This window comes from Schistocerca americana, chromosome 1, assembly GCF_021461395.2.
Source record: "Schistocerca americana isolate TAMUIC-IGC-003095 chromosome 1, iqSchAmer2.1, whole genome shotgun sequence".
Classification (NCBI taxonomy): domain Eukaryota; kingdom Metazoa; phylum Arthropoda; class Insecta; order Orthoptera; family Acrididae; genus Schistocerca; species Schistocerca americana.
In genome coordinates, this window is record NC_060119.1 from 346,297,473 (window position 1) to 346,316,209 (window position 18,737).

General features: G+C 38.3%; 2 protein-coding genes across 3 annotated transcripts in view; both read right to left on the reverse strand.

The window, feature by feature from the left end:
• LOC124622479 (zinc finger and SCAN domain-containing protein 2-like) overlaps positions 1–1,721 on the reverse strand; it is a 115,795-nt gene extending 114,074 nt beyond the window's left edge. Inside the window, exons 1-2 of one of the 2 annotated variants that reach the window (XM_047148198.1) lie at positions 1,354–1,721; positions 1,001–1,183 (exon numbers count right to left, since the gene is read on the reverse strand). In XM_047148198.1, coding sequence (XP_047004154.1) covers positions 1,001–1,183; positions 1,354–1,488 — 318 coding nt within the window. In that variant the 5' untranslated portion in view covers positions 1,489–1,721. The remainder of the gene's footprint in view (positions 1–1,000; positions 1,184–1,353) is intronic. The other variant, XM_047148190.1, reaches the window with a different exon arrangement.
• A 13,984-nt stretch (positions 1,722–15,705) lies between these two features.
• On the reverse strand, positions 15,706–17,216 carry LOC124622493 (U5 small nuclear ribonucleoprotein 40 kDa protein). The gene has a single exon (XM_047148209.1). The coding sequence runs from the start codon at positions 17,079–17,081 to the stop codon at positions 16,047–16,049; it is 1,035 nt and encodes a 344-aa protein (XP_047004165.1). The 5' UTR covers positions 17,082–17,216; the 3' UTR covers positions 15,706–16,046.
• Between the last annotated feature and the right edge of the window lie 1,521 nt (positions 17,217–18,737).

Here is an 18,737-nt window from a genome sequence, read left to right on the forward strand (position 1 = left end):
TAAATCCAGTGTATCTGTATTTGAATGTTTATTTTCTGGATGCAGTGCTTGCAGCTGCTGTGATGAAGTAATCATAGAATTTGGTGGCAAAACTTTGGAAATGTCGGTATTTCTGCAAGAGTTATTTTCTGGTGATTCAGTTCCATTTGCATTGCTACTTTAGACAACTATAAGAATAAGAATTTCTACATTCATAGTTCTGTACAAGATAGCAAATTACTCTTCATATCATACCTACAAAGATCAACATGTCAAAAGTAGATTTTCACATGTGGCTAAAACAATGCAACAAACTCCAGGCACTATCAAATATGCCATAGGTGTAAAAATGTTTAAGAGAAACATAAGGGCATAATTACAGTACCATTCCAGTAACTGAAAATTTGGATGTTGTAATGGTACACACAAGTATTTTAGCTGTCCAACTCACAGATGATATGCAATACACCTAATATACTTGATATAAATGTGTTAATTCATAATATATAAAGTTCAATGGTAAGTAAAAACATTGTGGCCTTGGACTAAAGGTGTCCAATATCAAAGTATAGGCCTCCTGTGTGTACTTATTTAAAGGGCAGATAAATACAGTGCCCCTTCATAAAAATTCTGAGTATGTGACCCAAATTACTTTATGCTGTATTGACCACACAGTCTCTCCATCCCACTGCATAATAATTTAAAATCGTTATTATTTTAAATTATTGCAAAAGTTATACTCCTCATTGTCATTCCCTAATTACTCAATATCCGCTTATCTGTTTATTTCTGAAATTATTAAGTTTTCTCTTTTTTAAGAAAAGTATTGCTGCCTTTCCAAAATTCGTGTGACTGTCTTACTCATGAATGACTCGAAGAAAACTTTTTCATTAAGTAAACAAAACCAAGAAGTGTAAAAAATTAAATTAATGTAATAACATGTGTCACTGAAGATAGTAAACAATCAGACGCTGTCAAAATACACAAATGAAAAACCACCGTTTTTGGGCAAATATCTTACTTTACTCAAAATTGAATGCAGAATACTGTGTTCCTTTTTCGTTTCTTCTTTGCCCCGTGCTTCGACAAGTGCTTTCAATTTGTCTTGCATTTTAATTGCCATCGATACAAAACGATGAATGCTATCAAGCTTCCTGCAGCAATTTCCACAAACCATTTTCGGTAAATCGTCTTCAGACGTCACCTGCAATGTTGCAAATAAAACAGACATGTTCACTGGTATTTTAATTTCTATAAAGCAGATAAAAATCGTAAAACCTGCGATGTTGTGGTTATGTGAATCTAATAATCCTTTTTCTAAGATGAATTAAAAACAATAGGAGAACAGCAGTAGCGAACCGATCCAACACTCACCGTAATGGTTAAATACTTCTTGATTTTTTCGTCTAAGTACAATTTTTTACCATCTTCGCCGAATATCGGCACACCTTCCGTGTTTTCATTTGTACATATTCGACATAATTTGTCTAAATTTGGTACTGTACCCATTTTCTAACACTTTTTTCAACCGTCGTCCATTTCACAAAAAGCCGAGTGCATGAAGAGTTTTCTTGATTATTAACGATCTTTTTACTTATGACCTCTAACGACGACGCCGTAAAAACACTGATGAACAAATGACGTTGGTTAAGGCGTCGTACCAGAACGACGCTCAATACTTCAATAGCATTCCGTTCGCGTAGATTTGGGAGAGAGCGTGATTTAAAACCGAAATAACAATCTCTAGCTTGTCCCGGCCGGCGCGGCTGTATGGAACAAAAAGAAACAAACATTCCGCGAATGAGTAAACCTACCCATTTGACTCCCAAACGAATTCTTACATGTTTTACGTACCTCGTAACAACCAGTGCTAATTTTTCGATTATGATTTTAAGCGCCATTTCGTTCTACTCCAGCGGAAAAATATAAAAGTCTCTTTGTGATAAACTCTTGCGAAGGTAGAACAACGCATCATGTTTCTGCTTGCATCTGACATTATGTACAAGGTGCTTAGTTCGACTCCCAGTCACACCCAAAAGCTCATCCTTATACTGTCGCTTCCCACAGCAGGTCGCAGCACAGGATGCGAATTACCTGCCATCTATTGTTTACATTCAGTAAATTTACAGTTATTTGTCCATGTTATTAAACAAGTCTCGCGTGCGTAAGTGTGTGTGTGTGTGTGTGTGTGTGTGTGTGAAAGAGAGAGAGAGAGAGAGAGTCATGTTCCATGTCACTTTCAGTTCTCAAGTCTATGCCACAAAGTACAAAGCAGTTTATTTTATAGCGTATAGGGTTCAGTGCAATATATAAAAAGAAAACACAGCCACCCGGTATTTGTCGCTTGGCAAGCGTGCTGAAACTGTACGGAAACAAGCAGTACTTTTGTTTCAGTTCCAATTAGTTGGTTCTTTTAGCACGTTTGAACTCCTTTATATTTCTGGAGAAATGAGAAGAAAGACTGTTCCGACAAATATTTACAGCTTTGTGAAGTTAGCGCTCCGAAGAATACTTACTCTAATTTATGGAAATTGTTACATTACCTGATTCACGACACTATAACGCTCTCTACTGATTATACTTCTCGTGGACGCCCAGGATTAAATTGTATACACTAAGAAACATCTGGTTTACGAAATATGATATGGGGAATTATGGACTTCAATTCTTGTTCCGTGGTTTCTTCATTTTCTCGTAATAACAGTTTCAATGAGCGAGGGTTATCCAAATGCATTCCCTTTCATGGCGATTGCATTTATAATTACAAAATATGTTTATTATATAATTTTTTTGAAGGACATCGTCTTTTGCTGTTGACTGTAGAAATTATTTATTTCACATGTGCCATTACGGCCTTAAAGCCATTATCAAGTGTTACTGCAAAATATTTTCTGCAATTAAATAGTAATCTTTGTTCTACAGATTTAGGACAATATAAACGGCAAGTAATAGGAATAATTTGTCAACATACAACCAAATTTGCAGTCACCAATCATTCTTTCAGAAAAAAGTCCTCAGCCCTCATGTTAACTCTTATGGACCCTATTTGTTGGTAGGCCTACTCACAGACAAAATGATTTACCAGTCTGGATCATCACACACTTACTTTATGATTCATGAAATGGCTTTGTGACACTGCCATCTGTGTGAGATAATGTCAGCCTAATACGATGTACTTTAATTTCGTTGGGTTTTATTTCAATTGAAACATATATTTTTCAGTCTTCTAGTGCATATGTCAGTCATAACGTAACTCATTGAGGTGGCTCTCATTTTTACCAGCAGATTTGTTGACTCATGATGGTGCTGATAGGCCTACTCTTTAGTACATAATAGTCACTCCTTTTTTACTCCACTGTTTGTAGCGACCACCGCATAAGTACCATTATCCAATAACAAGGCTGGCCACAATGTAGAATGATGTAAATTCTCATAGTAACTACAAAAATCTGACAATATTCTGCACAATGGAATCCACCATGCTTCTGCAGTACAAAATAATTGTTTGTACTCTAAGTACAGATGACACTTTGAGTTGCAGACAGGCACAACAAAAAGTGTGTGTGTGTGTGTGTGTGTGTGTGTGTGTGTGTGTGTGTGTGTGTGTGTGTGGTTTTTTTTCTGACAAAGGTTGTGGCCAAAAGCTAATGTATAAGTGTCTTTTAGTTGTGCCTGTCTGCAACTTACGGTGTCATCTTAATGGTAAGAACATTTTACTTTTGCCGTACATTGTTAAAGAATTCCTATCATTAGCAGTGACATAACACCACCTGTTCAAGTGTCAGGCAAAAGTATTAAAGTAGACGGAAATGGAAATGAGTGTATGGCGTTAGTGGCCGGGAGTTCCCAAGCAGGAAGTTCGGCCACCAAGTGCAAGTCTTATTGAGTTCAACACCACACTGGGTGACTTGGCGCATTGACAATGGGGATGAAATGACAATGAGGACAGCACAACACCCAGTTCCTGAGGGGAGAAAACCTCCCACCCCAGCCAGGAGTCGAACCCGGACCTCCGTGCATGGCATGCCAATGCGCTGACCATTCAGCTAATGAGGCGGACATCAAAGTAGATGGTGGATGAGGATGGGGAGTATATATGAGGGTGGGTGAATTGAAAACCTTAAATTTGTAATAACAAATCGAAATTTCGCACCGTTATCCTGTAAGTTGGTAAGCGTGCTACAAGCAGCACGCAGAATGGCCTGTAGGTGGCAGCATAGTGCAGATGCACACATACAATCGCAGTATCAGTATAAAGATAGCCGCCCCACTTGCACCAGGGAAGAACAGCGTTCTGTTATTCGGTTTTTGCATAGTAAAGATGTGAAACCTATTGAAATTCATCAACGAATGAAGGTTCAGTACAGTGATGCATGTTTGTCACAGAGCAAGTCTTGCGAATGCAGTAGGAGGTTTGCAAATGGTGTGACTTCAGTGGAAGATGCTTCTCGTCCAGGTCAGGTACAACGAGTTGTGACTCCACAGAACATTGCAGCAGTTGAAGCCATAGTGAAGGAAAACCGCCGAGTGACACTGAATGACATTGCAGCATGTTTACAGATTAGTCATGGGTCAGCACACCACATTGTGCATGATGTGCTCCAGTTTCACAAAGTGTCTGCAAGACGGGTGCCACGGCAGCTGACTCCTGAAATGAGAGAACGGCGTGTTGATGCTTGTGAAGAACTTCTTCAGCACTTTGTACGTAAAGGTGATGGCTTCCTTGCAAGAATCGTTACTAGGGACAAAACTTGGTTTCACATTCCCCAACCGGAAACGAAGAGAGCGAGCAAGGAATGGCGCCATTCTTCATCACCAAAGCAAAAGAAGTTTCGAACAGAACCATCAGCAGGGAAGGTTGTGCTGACACTCTTTTGGGACAAGAAAGGCATCATTTTGGAGCATTACATGCCTAGAGGGGCCACTGTCACCAGTGCATCATACACAGATCTCCAAAAAAATCATCTGCGGCCTGCAATCAAATCAAAGCGTCGTGGAGTGCTGTCAGCAGGTGTCCTTTTGCAACATGACAATGCAAGGTCCCACACTGCCCATACAACAGTTGTAACAATAACAGATCTGCATTTTGAGTGTCTTCCTCATCCACCACACTCACCAGATCTTGCCCCAAGTGATTTCCATGTGTCTGGATCACTCAAAGATGCAGTGGGAGGAAAGAGGTTCTGTTCTGATGAAGAGGTACGCCACGCGGTGCATGAGTGGTTGCGCGGACTACCAAAAGAATTTTTTTCTAAATGAATTTAGGCGCTTTGTAAGTGCCGGAGGACTTGCATTGAGCATGGGGGAGATTATGTTGAAAAGTGATACAGCTTTGTACCACTTCTGCACAATAAATAATATTTAAAAAAATATTTAATGTTTTCATTGGACTCACCCTCATATATGAGGACACCACAGAATAATAAATTAGGGCAATTACTGTGTCTGACATATGTCGGTAATACAGACGATCAGTTTTGCAAGTTAGTTAGTTACATATTCCATAGATCATTTGAATGATTCTTTTATTGAAATGATGTGGAACGAGTCAGTTTATGGATTAAGCTTTAACATTAATGAAGCACTGTTTTTTAGTTCTACTCATGCACACACTTCAAAAGGTTTTTAAAATATATATAAATAAGTAAATTAAGAAAATAAAAATTGGCTGCCAGTTTTCAGGTAGAAATATGTCAATGGAATAGAAGTCGTCCAGGAAAAAAATGATTTTGAGTTAGATTTAAAATTTGCTTTGCTATCTGACAGACATTTTATGTTACTGTGTAAACGATCAAAAATTTTTGTTACTGCATATTGAGATCCTTTCTTAGCCACTAACAGGGTAATAAAGGTCATTTTGCCCTTGGGTATTGCAGGTATGCACATTACTGTTCTTTGTGATGGATTATTTGTGATGAATTTCATTAGCAAATATATGTACTGTGATACTGCAGTTAAACTGCCTAGCTCCTTGAAGTGGTAATGAATGATGTCCTTGGGCGAACATGACATATTATTCTCACTGCTCACTTTTGCGAAATAAATACTTTCTTTCTAAGTGGTAAGTTTTAAGGGAAAATTGTTCCATTAAGACATTATTAAATGGAAATATGCAAAATATGTCATGCGGTTGATTCATTTGTTCCCAAGGCTAGCAATCATCAGTATGTACACCCAAAAATCTGAAACATTCTATCCTATTTACTGACTCCTGATCACGTGCTACATCAATTTTTGGTATGATTCTCTTTGTTGTGCAAAACTGATTTTTTCTCAGAATTTAGGGAGAATCCATTTTCTGAGAACTACCAGATAATTCTTTAGAAAATATCATTTACCAGCTCTTCTGTTGCTGCTTTATCTCTAACAGTATTTATTTTAAAACTATATCATCTGCAAAACATACCAATTCTGCTTGTTGAATATTGATTGCAAGGCCATTCTTGTATATAAATGATAAGAGTGGACTCAGACTGAACCCTGTGGGACTCCCCTCGTGATTTCTCCCCAGTAACTAAGATTTTCTACCCTTCTGACACGGTCTGAATTATTCAGCACAATCTTTTGTGTTCTATTTGCTAAGTATGATTCAATCCATCTGTGCATGAAGTTGTCAGTTCCACAAAACTTGAGTTTTTCTAAGAGAGTAACATGATCTATACACTCAAACATCTTGGAAAGATCACAAAAATACCAACTAGCGCTGTTTTATTATTTAAGGCTTGTATTATTTGATGAGTGAAAGTATAAATAGCACCCTCAGTCGAGCAACCCTTCTGGACTCAAATATGATGTGCTAATTAAATTATTTCCATGTAAGTGTGAGAATACCCCTTACTTTTTGAATATTTTGGAAAACATGTTCAGTAAAGAAAGTAGACAATAATTGCCTAATTCTACCTTGCCACCTTTCTTGTGAAGAGGTTTAACAGTTTTAAGAGGTAGTAAGGAAGAATCAGTGCACGAAGAAGTGGGATACGGAAGTACTAAGGAATGAAGAGATATGTTTTAAGTTCTCTGATGTTACAGGTATTGTGATAAGGAATAGCTCAGCAGGCAGTTCAGTTGAAGAGGAATGGACATCTCTACGAAATACTTCAGTTGATCAACCAAATATGGAAGTACAAAAATATTCCAGTAGATTCAGGTCACTTAGAAATGAAATAAACAGGAAGTGCAGGGAAGCTAATGCTGCATGAAATATGTGAAGAAATAAAAAACGAATCGATTGTCGGAGGAGCCAACTGAGCATGTAGGAAAGTCAAAACAAGCTTCGGTGAAATAAAAAGCAGGGGTGGTAACATTAAGAGTGCAATGAGAATTCCACTGTGGAGAGTGCAGATACGTGAAAAGAGTACATTGAAGGCTGTATGAGGGTGAAGACTTGCGTGATGATGGGATAGAATAAGAAACAGGTGTCAATGTAGAAGAGATAGGGGATCCAGTAGTAGAATCAGAATTTAGAAGAGCTTTGGAAGACTTCATATTGAATAAGGTAGTGGGGACAGATAACATTTCTTTAGAATGTTGGGCTTCATTAGGTTCCCTTTCTGTGCAGCGATTGTGGAACATAAAATTATAAAGAATGTAGCAACCAGTCATGTTTCCGCAACTGGTTGCTACATTCTTTATAATTTTAGATAACTTTCCATCAGAATTTCTAAAATCATTTGGGGAGGTGCCACCAAAACGACTTTTCACACTGGTGTGTAGAATGTATGAGTCTGATGATATACTATCTGACTTTCGGAAAAACATCATCCACACACGAACTTGGGATCTTTGCCTTTCATGGGAAAGTGCTCTACTGTCTGAGCTACCCAAGCACAGCTCAGGCCCGCACCCCATCCTCACAGCTTTAATTCCACCAGTACCTCGCCTCCTACCTTCCAAACCTCACAGAAGCTCTCCTGCCAGGAAGTTTCGCATCAGCGCACACTCCACTGCAGAGTGAAAATTTCACAATTCCAAAGATTGCAAGGGCCAACAAACATCAGAATTATTGTACAGTCAGCTAAACAGCTCATGCATCCAAGCTGCTGACAAGAATAACTACACAAGAATGGAGAAGAAAATTGAGGATCTGTTCGATGATGATCAGTTTGACTTTGGGAAAGGTAAAAGCACTAGAGAGGCAATTCTGACATTGTGGTTGATAATGGAAACAAGACTAAAGAAAAATCAAGACAGATTCATATGATTTGCTGACCTGGAAAAAGCATTTGAAAATGTCAAATGGTGCAAGATTTTCGAAATTCTGAGGAGAATAGGGGTAAGCTATAGGGAAAGACTGGTAATGTACAATATAGACAAGAACTGAGATGAAACAATAAGATTGGAAGGCCAAGAACGAAGTGCTCAGATTAAGAAGGGTTAAGACAGGGCTGTAGTGTTTCGTCCCTACTGTTCAACCAGTACATTGAAGAACCTATGACAGAGATAAAAGAAAGGTTCATGAATGGAATTTAATTTCAGGGTGAAAGGATATCAATGATAAGCTTCGCTGATGGTGACGTGTTCCTCAGTGAAAATGAAAAAGAATTGCAGGATTTGCTAAATGGAATGAACAATTTAATGAGTACAGAATACAGCTTGAGAGTAAGTTGAAGGAAGATGACAGTAATGAGAAGTAGAAGAAATGAGAACATCGTGGAACTTAACATCAGGATTGGTGATCATAAAGTAGGTGAAGTTACAGAATTCTGCTACTTAGACAGGGAGGACATAAAAAGCAGAGTACCACTGGCAAAAAGGGCATTCTTGACCAAGAGAAGTCTACTAGTAATAAGCATAGTTCTTAATTTGTGGCAGACATTTCTGAGAATGTATATTTGGAGCACGGCATTGTATGATAGCAAAACATGGACTGTGAGAAAACCAGAACAGAAGCAAATTGAAGCACAGAATAACTTCCATGGTACTAGAGGGTAAAAACTGTAGAGGAAGACAGAGATTGGAGTACATCAAGCAAATACTTGAGGACATAGGTTGCAAGTGCTAGTCTGAGATAAAGAGGTTGGCACAGTATAGTAATTCTTGGTAGGCAACATCAAACCAGTCAGGAGACTGTAACTTTAAAAAATAAAAAATAACTGTCTGGAAAAATTTCCTGCCCCACTGATTTTACATGTATCACTAAGGACGTTGCATGTTGAGTTAGGAAAAACTTTTCAGAATTCTATCTGAAATTCCATCAACACTGCCTGAGGTTTTACTTTTCAGAATTTTCAGAATTCTATTAATTTCAGTGAAGGATGCTGGTGCTATTTCTAGATGCATATTTTTTAAAATATTCACTTTCTTCTTCAACTGAACCATTTAATACTATTTTTATTTAGAACATGTTTGTTAAAACGACTCGCAACTTGTGCGTTATCAGTCACAACATTGTCATTTAGTTTAATTGTTACTGTATCTTGTACATTGACTGGCTGTTCCGTTTGGTGTTTGACAATATCTCAGATAGTTTTAATCTTATTATCTGCGCTGTTTATTTCTGTCATGGTGTGAATACTTCTGGACAAGTAAGACTATTTGCTGGTGAACAGTACAGATGGAAATTAAAAAAAAAAAGAAGCAGAATTTGATATACTACAAAAGGACATATAACTTCTTTATAAAGGGACAAATAAATGCGGTAATGAATGGTGAAAAGGATCTGATGGCAAATTTTACCAAAGCTGTACATCTAATTATAATTACAAATGGGGACTGCACAACATCAGTGTTTCAGATGCATAAACTGTATAGTAATTTTGAGTTTTAATGAGCTATACTGGGTCTCACAGACAAAAAAATTATATTTAAGGTTTATGTTTCTAGAGGTAGAGTAGTGTGCCTGCATATTATTGGCAATAAAAATGTGCTGGAAACAAGTTAGGTATGCAGGAGGGAACCACAAGAGGGCAAAAAAACCATGGGAATAATAGAAAATAGTTAGTCTGGGAAGGCCTGGAACAAAGAAACAAAACAGTCAGACTGGTGCAATTTTTCATATATACATCCAGAAGATGCCTAGCAGCTGTCCATCTGAGGAACATATAAGTAAAGGAAATATCCCCACCACTAAAATAATGTTAAAATTCAGAAGAATACCACAAGTAAATATTCCTATTCTGATATAGGAATATGGGAGTGGGATTTTTGAAAGAATATCTTCAGTCGTTTCACGTATAAGTCATCAGAATTCAGTGCTTGGTTGATCAGTGTTAGCATGTACAGCAATTTTGTTGACGTAATACCATGTCAATAGCCAACAAGTTTACTCAGCAGTATGATCTGTGAGTGAAGGCTTTCAGTTTTTCTCAATGAAGAACCCTGAATAATGGCCTGACCCAAGATTCAGCCCTGGTTCCTCTTCTGTTTATCTTGCATGTTGTTATATACGAGCTACTAACTTTCAAGAAAATCCAATATGAGTTGCCACTAACATGCCACAACAAAGATATCAAGCACTGTGAGAGTACACACTCAAGTGGTGTCACCATACTGAATGAGTAGTTTTGCAGAAGGCTCCAACCAAATCTAAGTAAAACAGGAGACACAGAGTTCCACATCCATAATACAGAGGGTCACAGGATGTTACATCTGGTTTTAATGGGCTCTAAGTTTCCCATAACTATTTCCCTAAACACCTAGTTGTAGCACTTGATTTCACACTGTCATTTAAGCAGCACAGCACAAACTTATCAAAGACTCTCGTCTTATCAGTAAACCTTCACCACAAAATAGCTGAATACAACTCGCAAGCAAAATCAGATATGCTACGCAATGACGCAATGTCACCTGCATACTCAGCTTCTGAGTATTGTACCCCTGCATCGGAAAACAGCACACATACAACTAAGATAGTTATTTGTCTGAATGGACCATAAGGACCATTACTGTCTGATATATTAGCATTTAATAGTTGCCTGTTCTATCTAATATTGTTTCCCCTCCAGATCAAAGCTGCCATGGTGCACATTCTAAGAACTCACTTCCACATAGTACTAAAACCAAACAGCTAAATGCCTGAACTCGGGCAACCCACTTTGGGTCGTTTTTTTGTCACAGACATTCAATGTCACCATGAAATGGAAAGAACTCTGGGACAATCAATCATCCTAGACCGCCCACCTAATTCAAGACAAGGACTTCAGAGTTTTACCTCTCCCATTGCAGATGGTAGAGACTCAACTGCATCTAAATGGGACAATGGCAATACGGTGCTGCTTGTAACTGTAGTGCAGACGAACATACTGTGAAGGACTTGCAGCTCAAAGGAGGTCAGAAATAAACTGAATGAAGTGATAAAGAGTGTTGCAGTCTAGTTGTTGCATATAAACATTTGCCTGTAAACGCATTGCGTGTTTATACGAGTATGTTGTGTAATGCCATATGATAATAATACACATATACAAACAATGGAAACTCTGGGATGGAACAACAACTGAATTATGAGGACAGATAGCTACTCACCGTGCAGAGGAGATGTCGGATTGCAGACAGGCACAGTGAAAAGACTACTAAAAATTTAAGCTTTTGAACAAAAATGTCCTCATTCAGAAACAGAATAAACACAACTCACACACACACACATGGCCACTGTGTCTGGCTGCTGTGCAATCATGCTGGGACCATACTAGTCACCATCCGCTTAGCAACTACCATCACTAGACACCAACAGCCAGACGTTGTAGGCCAGAGTTTGCTCATCCTGAGCACTGACTTACCAGTCAAATGCTGTCTGCCCCAGCAAGAATGCTCCACTCCAAGTGACATCGAGCTGTTCACAGTTGTGACTCTGTTTGTGACAGCACACTGCCACCAAGGACTGTGGGTCAAAACCCATACTGCCCCTTGCACATGAAACTGGAGCATCACTGTACCATAACCATGTCTGATAAATGTATAAGGTTTTAACAAGGCCAATACTAAATTTGCTCCTGCTCTCCACTGGTAAACCCCACCCTCATGGTGAAAAGTGTGGAAAGACCACTCTAACAAGCTTACATCTGCTCCCCTACCCTCCAACAGGGCTTACATTACCCAGTACCTACTCCATTACACTTAACTATGAAAAACAACAAGAAAGGGCAAAACATTGTGTTTTACTCATAGCTGCATCCAGAGGGCTAAGATAATCATCCACATAAGCTTGAAGCAAGAAATTATGTCGGGCACAACTTACCTAAAGCCATATATACTAGACATAAATGCAACACATAATAATACTTTATCCATCATGCCATTGGGGTTAATTGGTTGTCAACATAAATAAGGAATTAAGTTTGGCCATAATATCAAAGGAGGGACCATCTGGGCCTTTACCTCTCAGGGCGGATGGTAAACTACAGAAAATAAATCTGAGAGCTTAAATAGCAACATGGTTTTTTTTAGTCATCCGACTACTGACAGGTTAGATGCAACCACCCACAAATTCCTCTCCTGTACCAACCTCTTCATCTCAGAGTAGCACTTGCTGTGTACGTTCTCACTCTTTTGTTGTATGTATTCTTATCTCTGTCTTCCCAAACAATTTTTACCCTTTACAGCTCCCTTTAGTACTATGGAGGTTCTTCCCTGATGTCAACCTAATTTTCAGTATTCTTCTGTCGCAATACATCTCAAATGCTCTGATTCTCTTCTGGTTTTCCCACATTCTATACTTCAACACCTTACAATGCTGTGCTCCAAATTTACATTCCCACAGATTTCTTCCTCAAATAAAGGTCTATGCTTGATATTAGTAGACTTTTCTTGGCCAGGAACGCTGTCTTTGCCTGTGCTAGTCATCTTTTTATGTCATCCTTGCTTGGTCCATCGTGGGTTATTTTGCTTCCAACTTCGTCTACTTCATGATGCACAATTCTGATCTTAACTTTCTCAAAGTTCTCATTTGTGCTACTTCTCACTACTTTTGTCTTTCTTCGATTTACACTCAGTCCATATTCTGTATTCATTGGACTGTTCATTTCATTCAACACATCCTGTAAGTCTTCTTCACTTTCACTGAGGATAGCAATGTCAACGGTGATTCTTAACATTGATATCCTTTCACTTTGAATTTTAATACCACTCCTGAACATTTCTTTTATTTCAGTCATTGCTTCTTCGACGTATAGATTGAACAGTACAGATGAAGAACTTCATTTGTCTTATACCCTTTTCAACCAGAGCTCTTCATTGTTGGTCTTTCCTTGTTCTGCCTTGGTTCTTATACATATTGTATATTACTTAGCTTTCCCTAGAGTTTACCACTATTTTTCTCAGAATTTCAAATGTCTTGCACTATTTTACACTGCTGAACACTTTTGGTAGGTCAACAAATCCTGTGAATGTGTCCTGAGTTTTCGACAATCATGCTTCTATTATAAAGTACAGTGTCAAAACTGCCTCTCTGATGCCTTTGTCTTCCCTAAAGCCACATTGAAAGTCTCATGGTGTAATGCCAGTCTCACACACACTGCACAACAATGTGAATAGTCATTTATTTAGATGCCACTTCCCCCAGCAGTTTTAGAAGTTCCGATGGAATGTTAGGTTTCCCTTCTGCTTTATTTGGTAGTAAAACTTCCAGAGTTGTTTTAGATTCTGATTCTAATAGTGTTTTCCCCATCCCTTCCTTATCAACTCCTGTTTCTTCTTCATCATGTCATCAGCCAATTCTTTCCCCTCACAGAAGCCTTCAATGTACTGTTTCCATCTATCTGCTTCTTCAGGAATATGACAGAAACCATAATTCCAAGCAAAAAACTCCAGTAAACGTGGGCTCTAAAAGGCACACCCTAAGAGCTATCAGCACTTGTTCATCTTCAATGCTATTAAACAAATCTCTTCTACTGCGATGTCTTTGCTTTCCATATTTTTTAGGAGGTAGCAGTATGGATCAATACAAGAAATTTTTTTTAGTAAACATGGGCTAAGATGCTTACCTTAGGGCTATGAAAACTTGTTTAGCACAAGAGATGTGTTTCACAGCAGCGAAGATGAAGACATGTTTTAATTTCACCTATGTACATAGCAAATAATGATAAAAATTTAGATAAAATCAAGGAGCCATCTTGATATCTGTTCTTCCTCACACTATATATGAACAAATTTTGTTCCTCTCCATCTGGACCACTTACTGACCCAATATACTACTATATCAGTAACCCTCTAACCAACAGAATTCAGTAGCCTATTAAGGATCAAACAGAATTACAACCCAGCATTTAAAAACAAATTAAAGGAAATTCTGAATGATAACTCCTTCTACGAAAGAGATGAAGTTTTACATAGAGATTAGCAATTTAACAATTATTAGAAAGAAATAAGTTGTCATATACAGAAATCTTTTGTTAAACTGATATGTTTCACATTGTTATGAAGTATCATACTCATTATCTATGGTACAATTATTAATCTAACCTAATCAAACAATCATTATCATGGATTCAGAAAATACCGACCTGTTATGTGAAACTTAACACTTGCTTTTCACACATGAATTACAACATAAGAGTAAAACATGAAGGTAACAGGAAGTGGATTAAGTCTTTTTAACCTTTTACAGGATTTTTCATTCAGAACAACTCCAACACTTACCACGGGATACCCAAATAAGCTCATGACTAGACTGAGGATTTTTTGACAGGTGGAACACAACATTTTATTCAGGATTAGCAGTAACCCACAAATGGCAAAGTTACAGCCATTGTGAGAAATACTGAAGCTACCGAAACAACCCAGCTGCCCAGACCCACAATGCCATCACATCTGCAGACCAAAACCACTAACGAAAATCAACAATGTATACAATACAGTCCATGGCAAAATTATAGTTACATCCATGACACAACTTTTGTTGGCTTTGACAATTCACTATCACTTTGTCATCATCTATCTTGACCTTAGGCTGCATTACAGATCAGTCTTTCGCAAAAACCTATGTTTCAAAAAATAATACAGATGCAAAACATATATTATCAGTCTTCTGTTCTCTCTCTGCACACAAATATCATCACACTGACTACATCACATCTGGTATGGGTGGAATCAAGTAAACCCACAAAGTGTCGCCCTGGGACATGTGATGATCATTATAGTCAGGATTGTTATACATTAATGACATTGCAAAGATTATTAGTTGATATACTGGATTTACCTGCAAATGATCCAGTTATCTAAATGCTACATTGTTATAAACACCTCAGATATTGATAAAATGTCAAGATTTGTGCAAAGATTATCAAACTTTTAATGTAGAGGTATAACAAGTTGTTCGGACATCAGAATACACCACAGACCAATCTGTTACCACAAACACTATTTCACAACCATTGGCTTCTCCAACTGTAAACCAAATTATTACTTTCCAGCTTAACCTGGGCCTCACGCTATGTTAAACATCAATGTGTCAACACAGCAAAGATTTCTGTCTACCCCACTATCACACTCTAGCCAACAAGGTATTGGCCTGTGACATCTTTCTAACATGATGTAACCAACCTAAAAAATATTAATTACAGCTTTTACTCTGCATCAGTATTTTCACACTTCACTCATGATACAAATCAGAAGAGAACTCCATATGCCCTATGTCGTAATAGAAAAATCTCTTCCCCCCTCCCCAACACTTTACACGAATTTTTATGATAGAAATGTTTGCATTTGAAAGAAGAGTAAACAATTTATTGTTCTATGTTATCCTTAGGGATTCACAAGGATGGATAGCAAGGCAAATATATTAAAATCTGAGGCTAGCTAATGAAACATTTTTATTACTCTGTTTCACATCAATATTAGACAGATTCACACTTGTCACACACACAGACCTTTGCACCGTCCATGAAAGTCAGTGGATTGCTCAGCGCATATTGTAGAGCACTTCATTACACAACTAAACACTAGTCCACCAATTAATCTTCAATCTTGAGTTCTAATAATATTTACAATAGTAATAAACTATCTGGGCCAGCTTGAGTGCACCGTTGGTGAACTTGTACTTCATACGAGGAAAATTATATTGAAACAGTTGGACAATAACAGAGCTTTTCTAGTATTAAAAAGAAAAATGCCTAGCAGATAATAAGTAATACCATTCATTCGATTTCTCCCAGATATATCATTTTATCACTTGCGCCAGAAAGAATTATCGGTTCTTTGGGATGAAAATCTACGTCATTTACACTGCCATTATGTCCTGGAAGTTTATACAAAATTCTTCTCGATGTTGTATCCCATATATAAACATAACGATCAGCTGAGCCGGCAGACACTTTTGATCCATCTGGAGACCAAGCACAGCGCAGAAGATTCTTTTCAAAATTATGTTGGTGCCCCGATAAAATTTTCACGCAACGTTCTTGGGGAGCAAAAGGACGCACATCCCATATGCGAACTGTATTATCCATTGAATTCGATAAAACATAGGAGCCGTCAGGTGAGAGTGACAGACCGGTGACAGTATCTGTGTGCCCTTTGAGTTTATACAGCACTGAGTTCTTCCTCAAATCCCAGACTTTGATATCATTGTCTAGCCCGGTGCACAGAACTTGTTCTGCTGTATCACTGAATGTAACTGCTGTTATCTGATATTGGTTTGTGAGTGTTGTACACTGACCACGTTTTCGGGGATCCCATACTTTTACAGTGCAATCGTCGGAACCGCTACAAACCAAAGCAGGTCCACGCCTTGCAGAATGGCACGAATTTACAAACGTAGAATGACCTTTGAGTTTCTTTGTGCGAACGCCACTTTCAATGTCCCAAACTCCCACTGTGCAATCTGTACTTGCAGTATAAAGTGTATTTCCATCTGTAGAAAAGTGGACCTCCATTATTGCTCCTGTATGTCCAGCCATAAGAGAAATATTCTCACATTCTCCATAAACTTTCCATAAAAAGATCTGCCGATCAAAGCCAGCAGAAGCCAGATATTGGCCCTCCGGGTGAAACTCTACCGAGAAAATTTCTCCCTGATGTCCCTCCAGCAACATAATAGGCGCAAACAAACTCGATGTTCTCGGAATGTCACTTGGTACCATGCTGGTACCTTTACTCGACACTAGTTCACTTTTAGATCGTTTTGAATCTGGCACCAATGCCATGTCTTCAGCTTTCCTTTTCACTTCCATCTTGATGATTTTATTCTGACTGTCACAATTAATGTAATAAAGCTACATTTAGCAATAACAACAATATCACTACGTGACAAGTCCACACAACACCGCATAAAACGTTCACAGCACACACACCGTTTTGTTTACGAACTTCGACCATAGATACTCTATGGTCGAAGTTTACGAACCAAGCGTGTGTCAAAGTTACTAGAAATGGAAGAAAGTTAAAGCAATGGAGGTAGAATTTCTGCCTCCATGGTTAAAGCTGAGTTTACATTGGCAAGTCCTTGCAGCAATTAACTTCCGTGGAGGAACTTGCCACGCTAGTTGCGAATGTAAGAATGTCACCAAGTCGACTTGCGACCTTTAGCATTTTTTTTTTCGAAAGTGATCTGCTGTCTGTGTCCTGCTTCTGCTACGGGAGGGTTCTGTATCTTTGGTTAACAACCAAGTAAACTGAATTGCAAACACTAATTTCCCAGCCTTTTTCTTTTGCGAAAAAGAAACAGGAAAAGTTACGGGTCTAGTGTAGCAGGGGATACAACCCGTCGGCTTTGGACAATGACAAAAAAAAAACCTGCATAATCAGAACAAATAGTGGTACAATAAATATGAACACTGGCCCATCCAGGGAGAGAGGAGGCCATACCCTCTCGATGTGGAGTTATACAATCGAGAATTACAGGGAACGAATGCTTTCCTGAGAATGAGCATGAATATCGTGCAAACGACGAGCTATGCACCAAAACGCACATTGGAGCGTAAGAAATAATTAAAAGAGAAGAGACGAGCAGTCGTCATTCAACATCATCGCAACAAATAACAAAGGAGGTAACAAATTCCGATAGTACCCAGAATTCGACAGTTCTGGACAGGGTATGTGGCTGATGTTTGTAATACTTACCACTGCATCTGTATCAGTCAATTGGTATACCTCATATGAGAGCATGTATAGTACAATTTCCTTATTTTGTTCATGGCACTTCAACATATTGGTGATCAATTCTTCCCTTATATCATTGTCTTCATTGTAGCATAGCACCTTAATTGTATTTTTTACATTGCGCCCAGACCATCTGCTGTTTAATGTTTGTTGTTACACTTAACATACTATTTATAATGTTGTGTGGCATTGTTCACTAGTTTGTTTCCGTTGACTGTACAGTTTGGTACAAAACTCCATGTAAGTTTGGTCTGTTTGTGTTTTGTTTAGTGTGTGCATCATAATCATGATAATTTCTTGGTCGAGGGTGACGATAACTGGACTGAATTTGTTACCACCTCAGTTCAATCAAATTAGATTTGGTGGGCCTCATTTTGCATTCCAAGTATAATGTACAGATGGTGAAACTTTCTGACAGATCAAAACTGTGTAGTGAACTGAGACTCAAACTTGGGGGCTTAACCTTTTGTGGACAAGTACTCTACCGAGTGAGCTATCAAAGCATGACTCACGACCCATCCTCACAGCTTTACTTCCACCAGTACCTCATCTCATACTTTCCAAACTTCACAGTAGCTCTCCTGCGAAACGTGTAGGGCTATTGCTTCTGTAAGAAAGGATATTGCAGAGATATGGTTCAGCCACAGCCTGACAGATGTTTCCAGAATGAAATTCCACTCTGCAGTGGAGTTTGTAATGATATGAAACTTTCTGACAAATCGAAACAG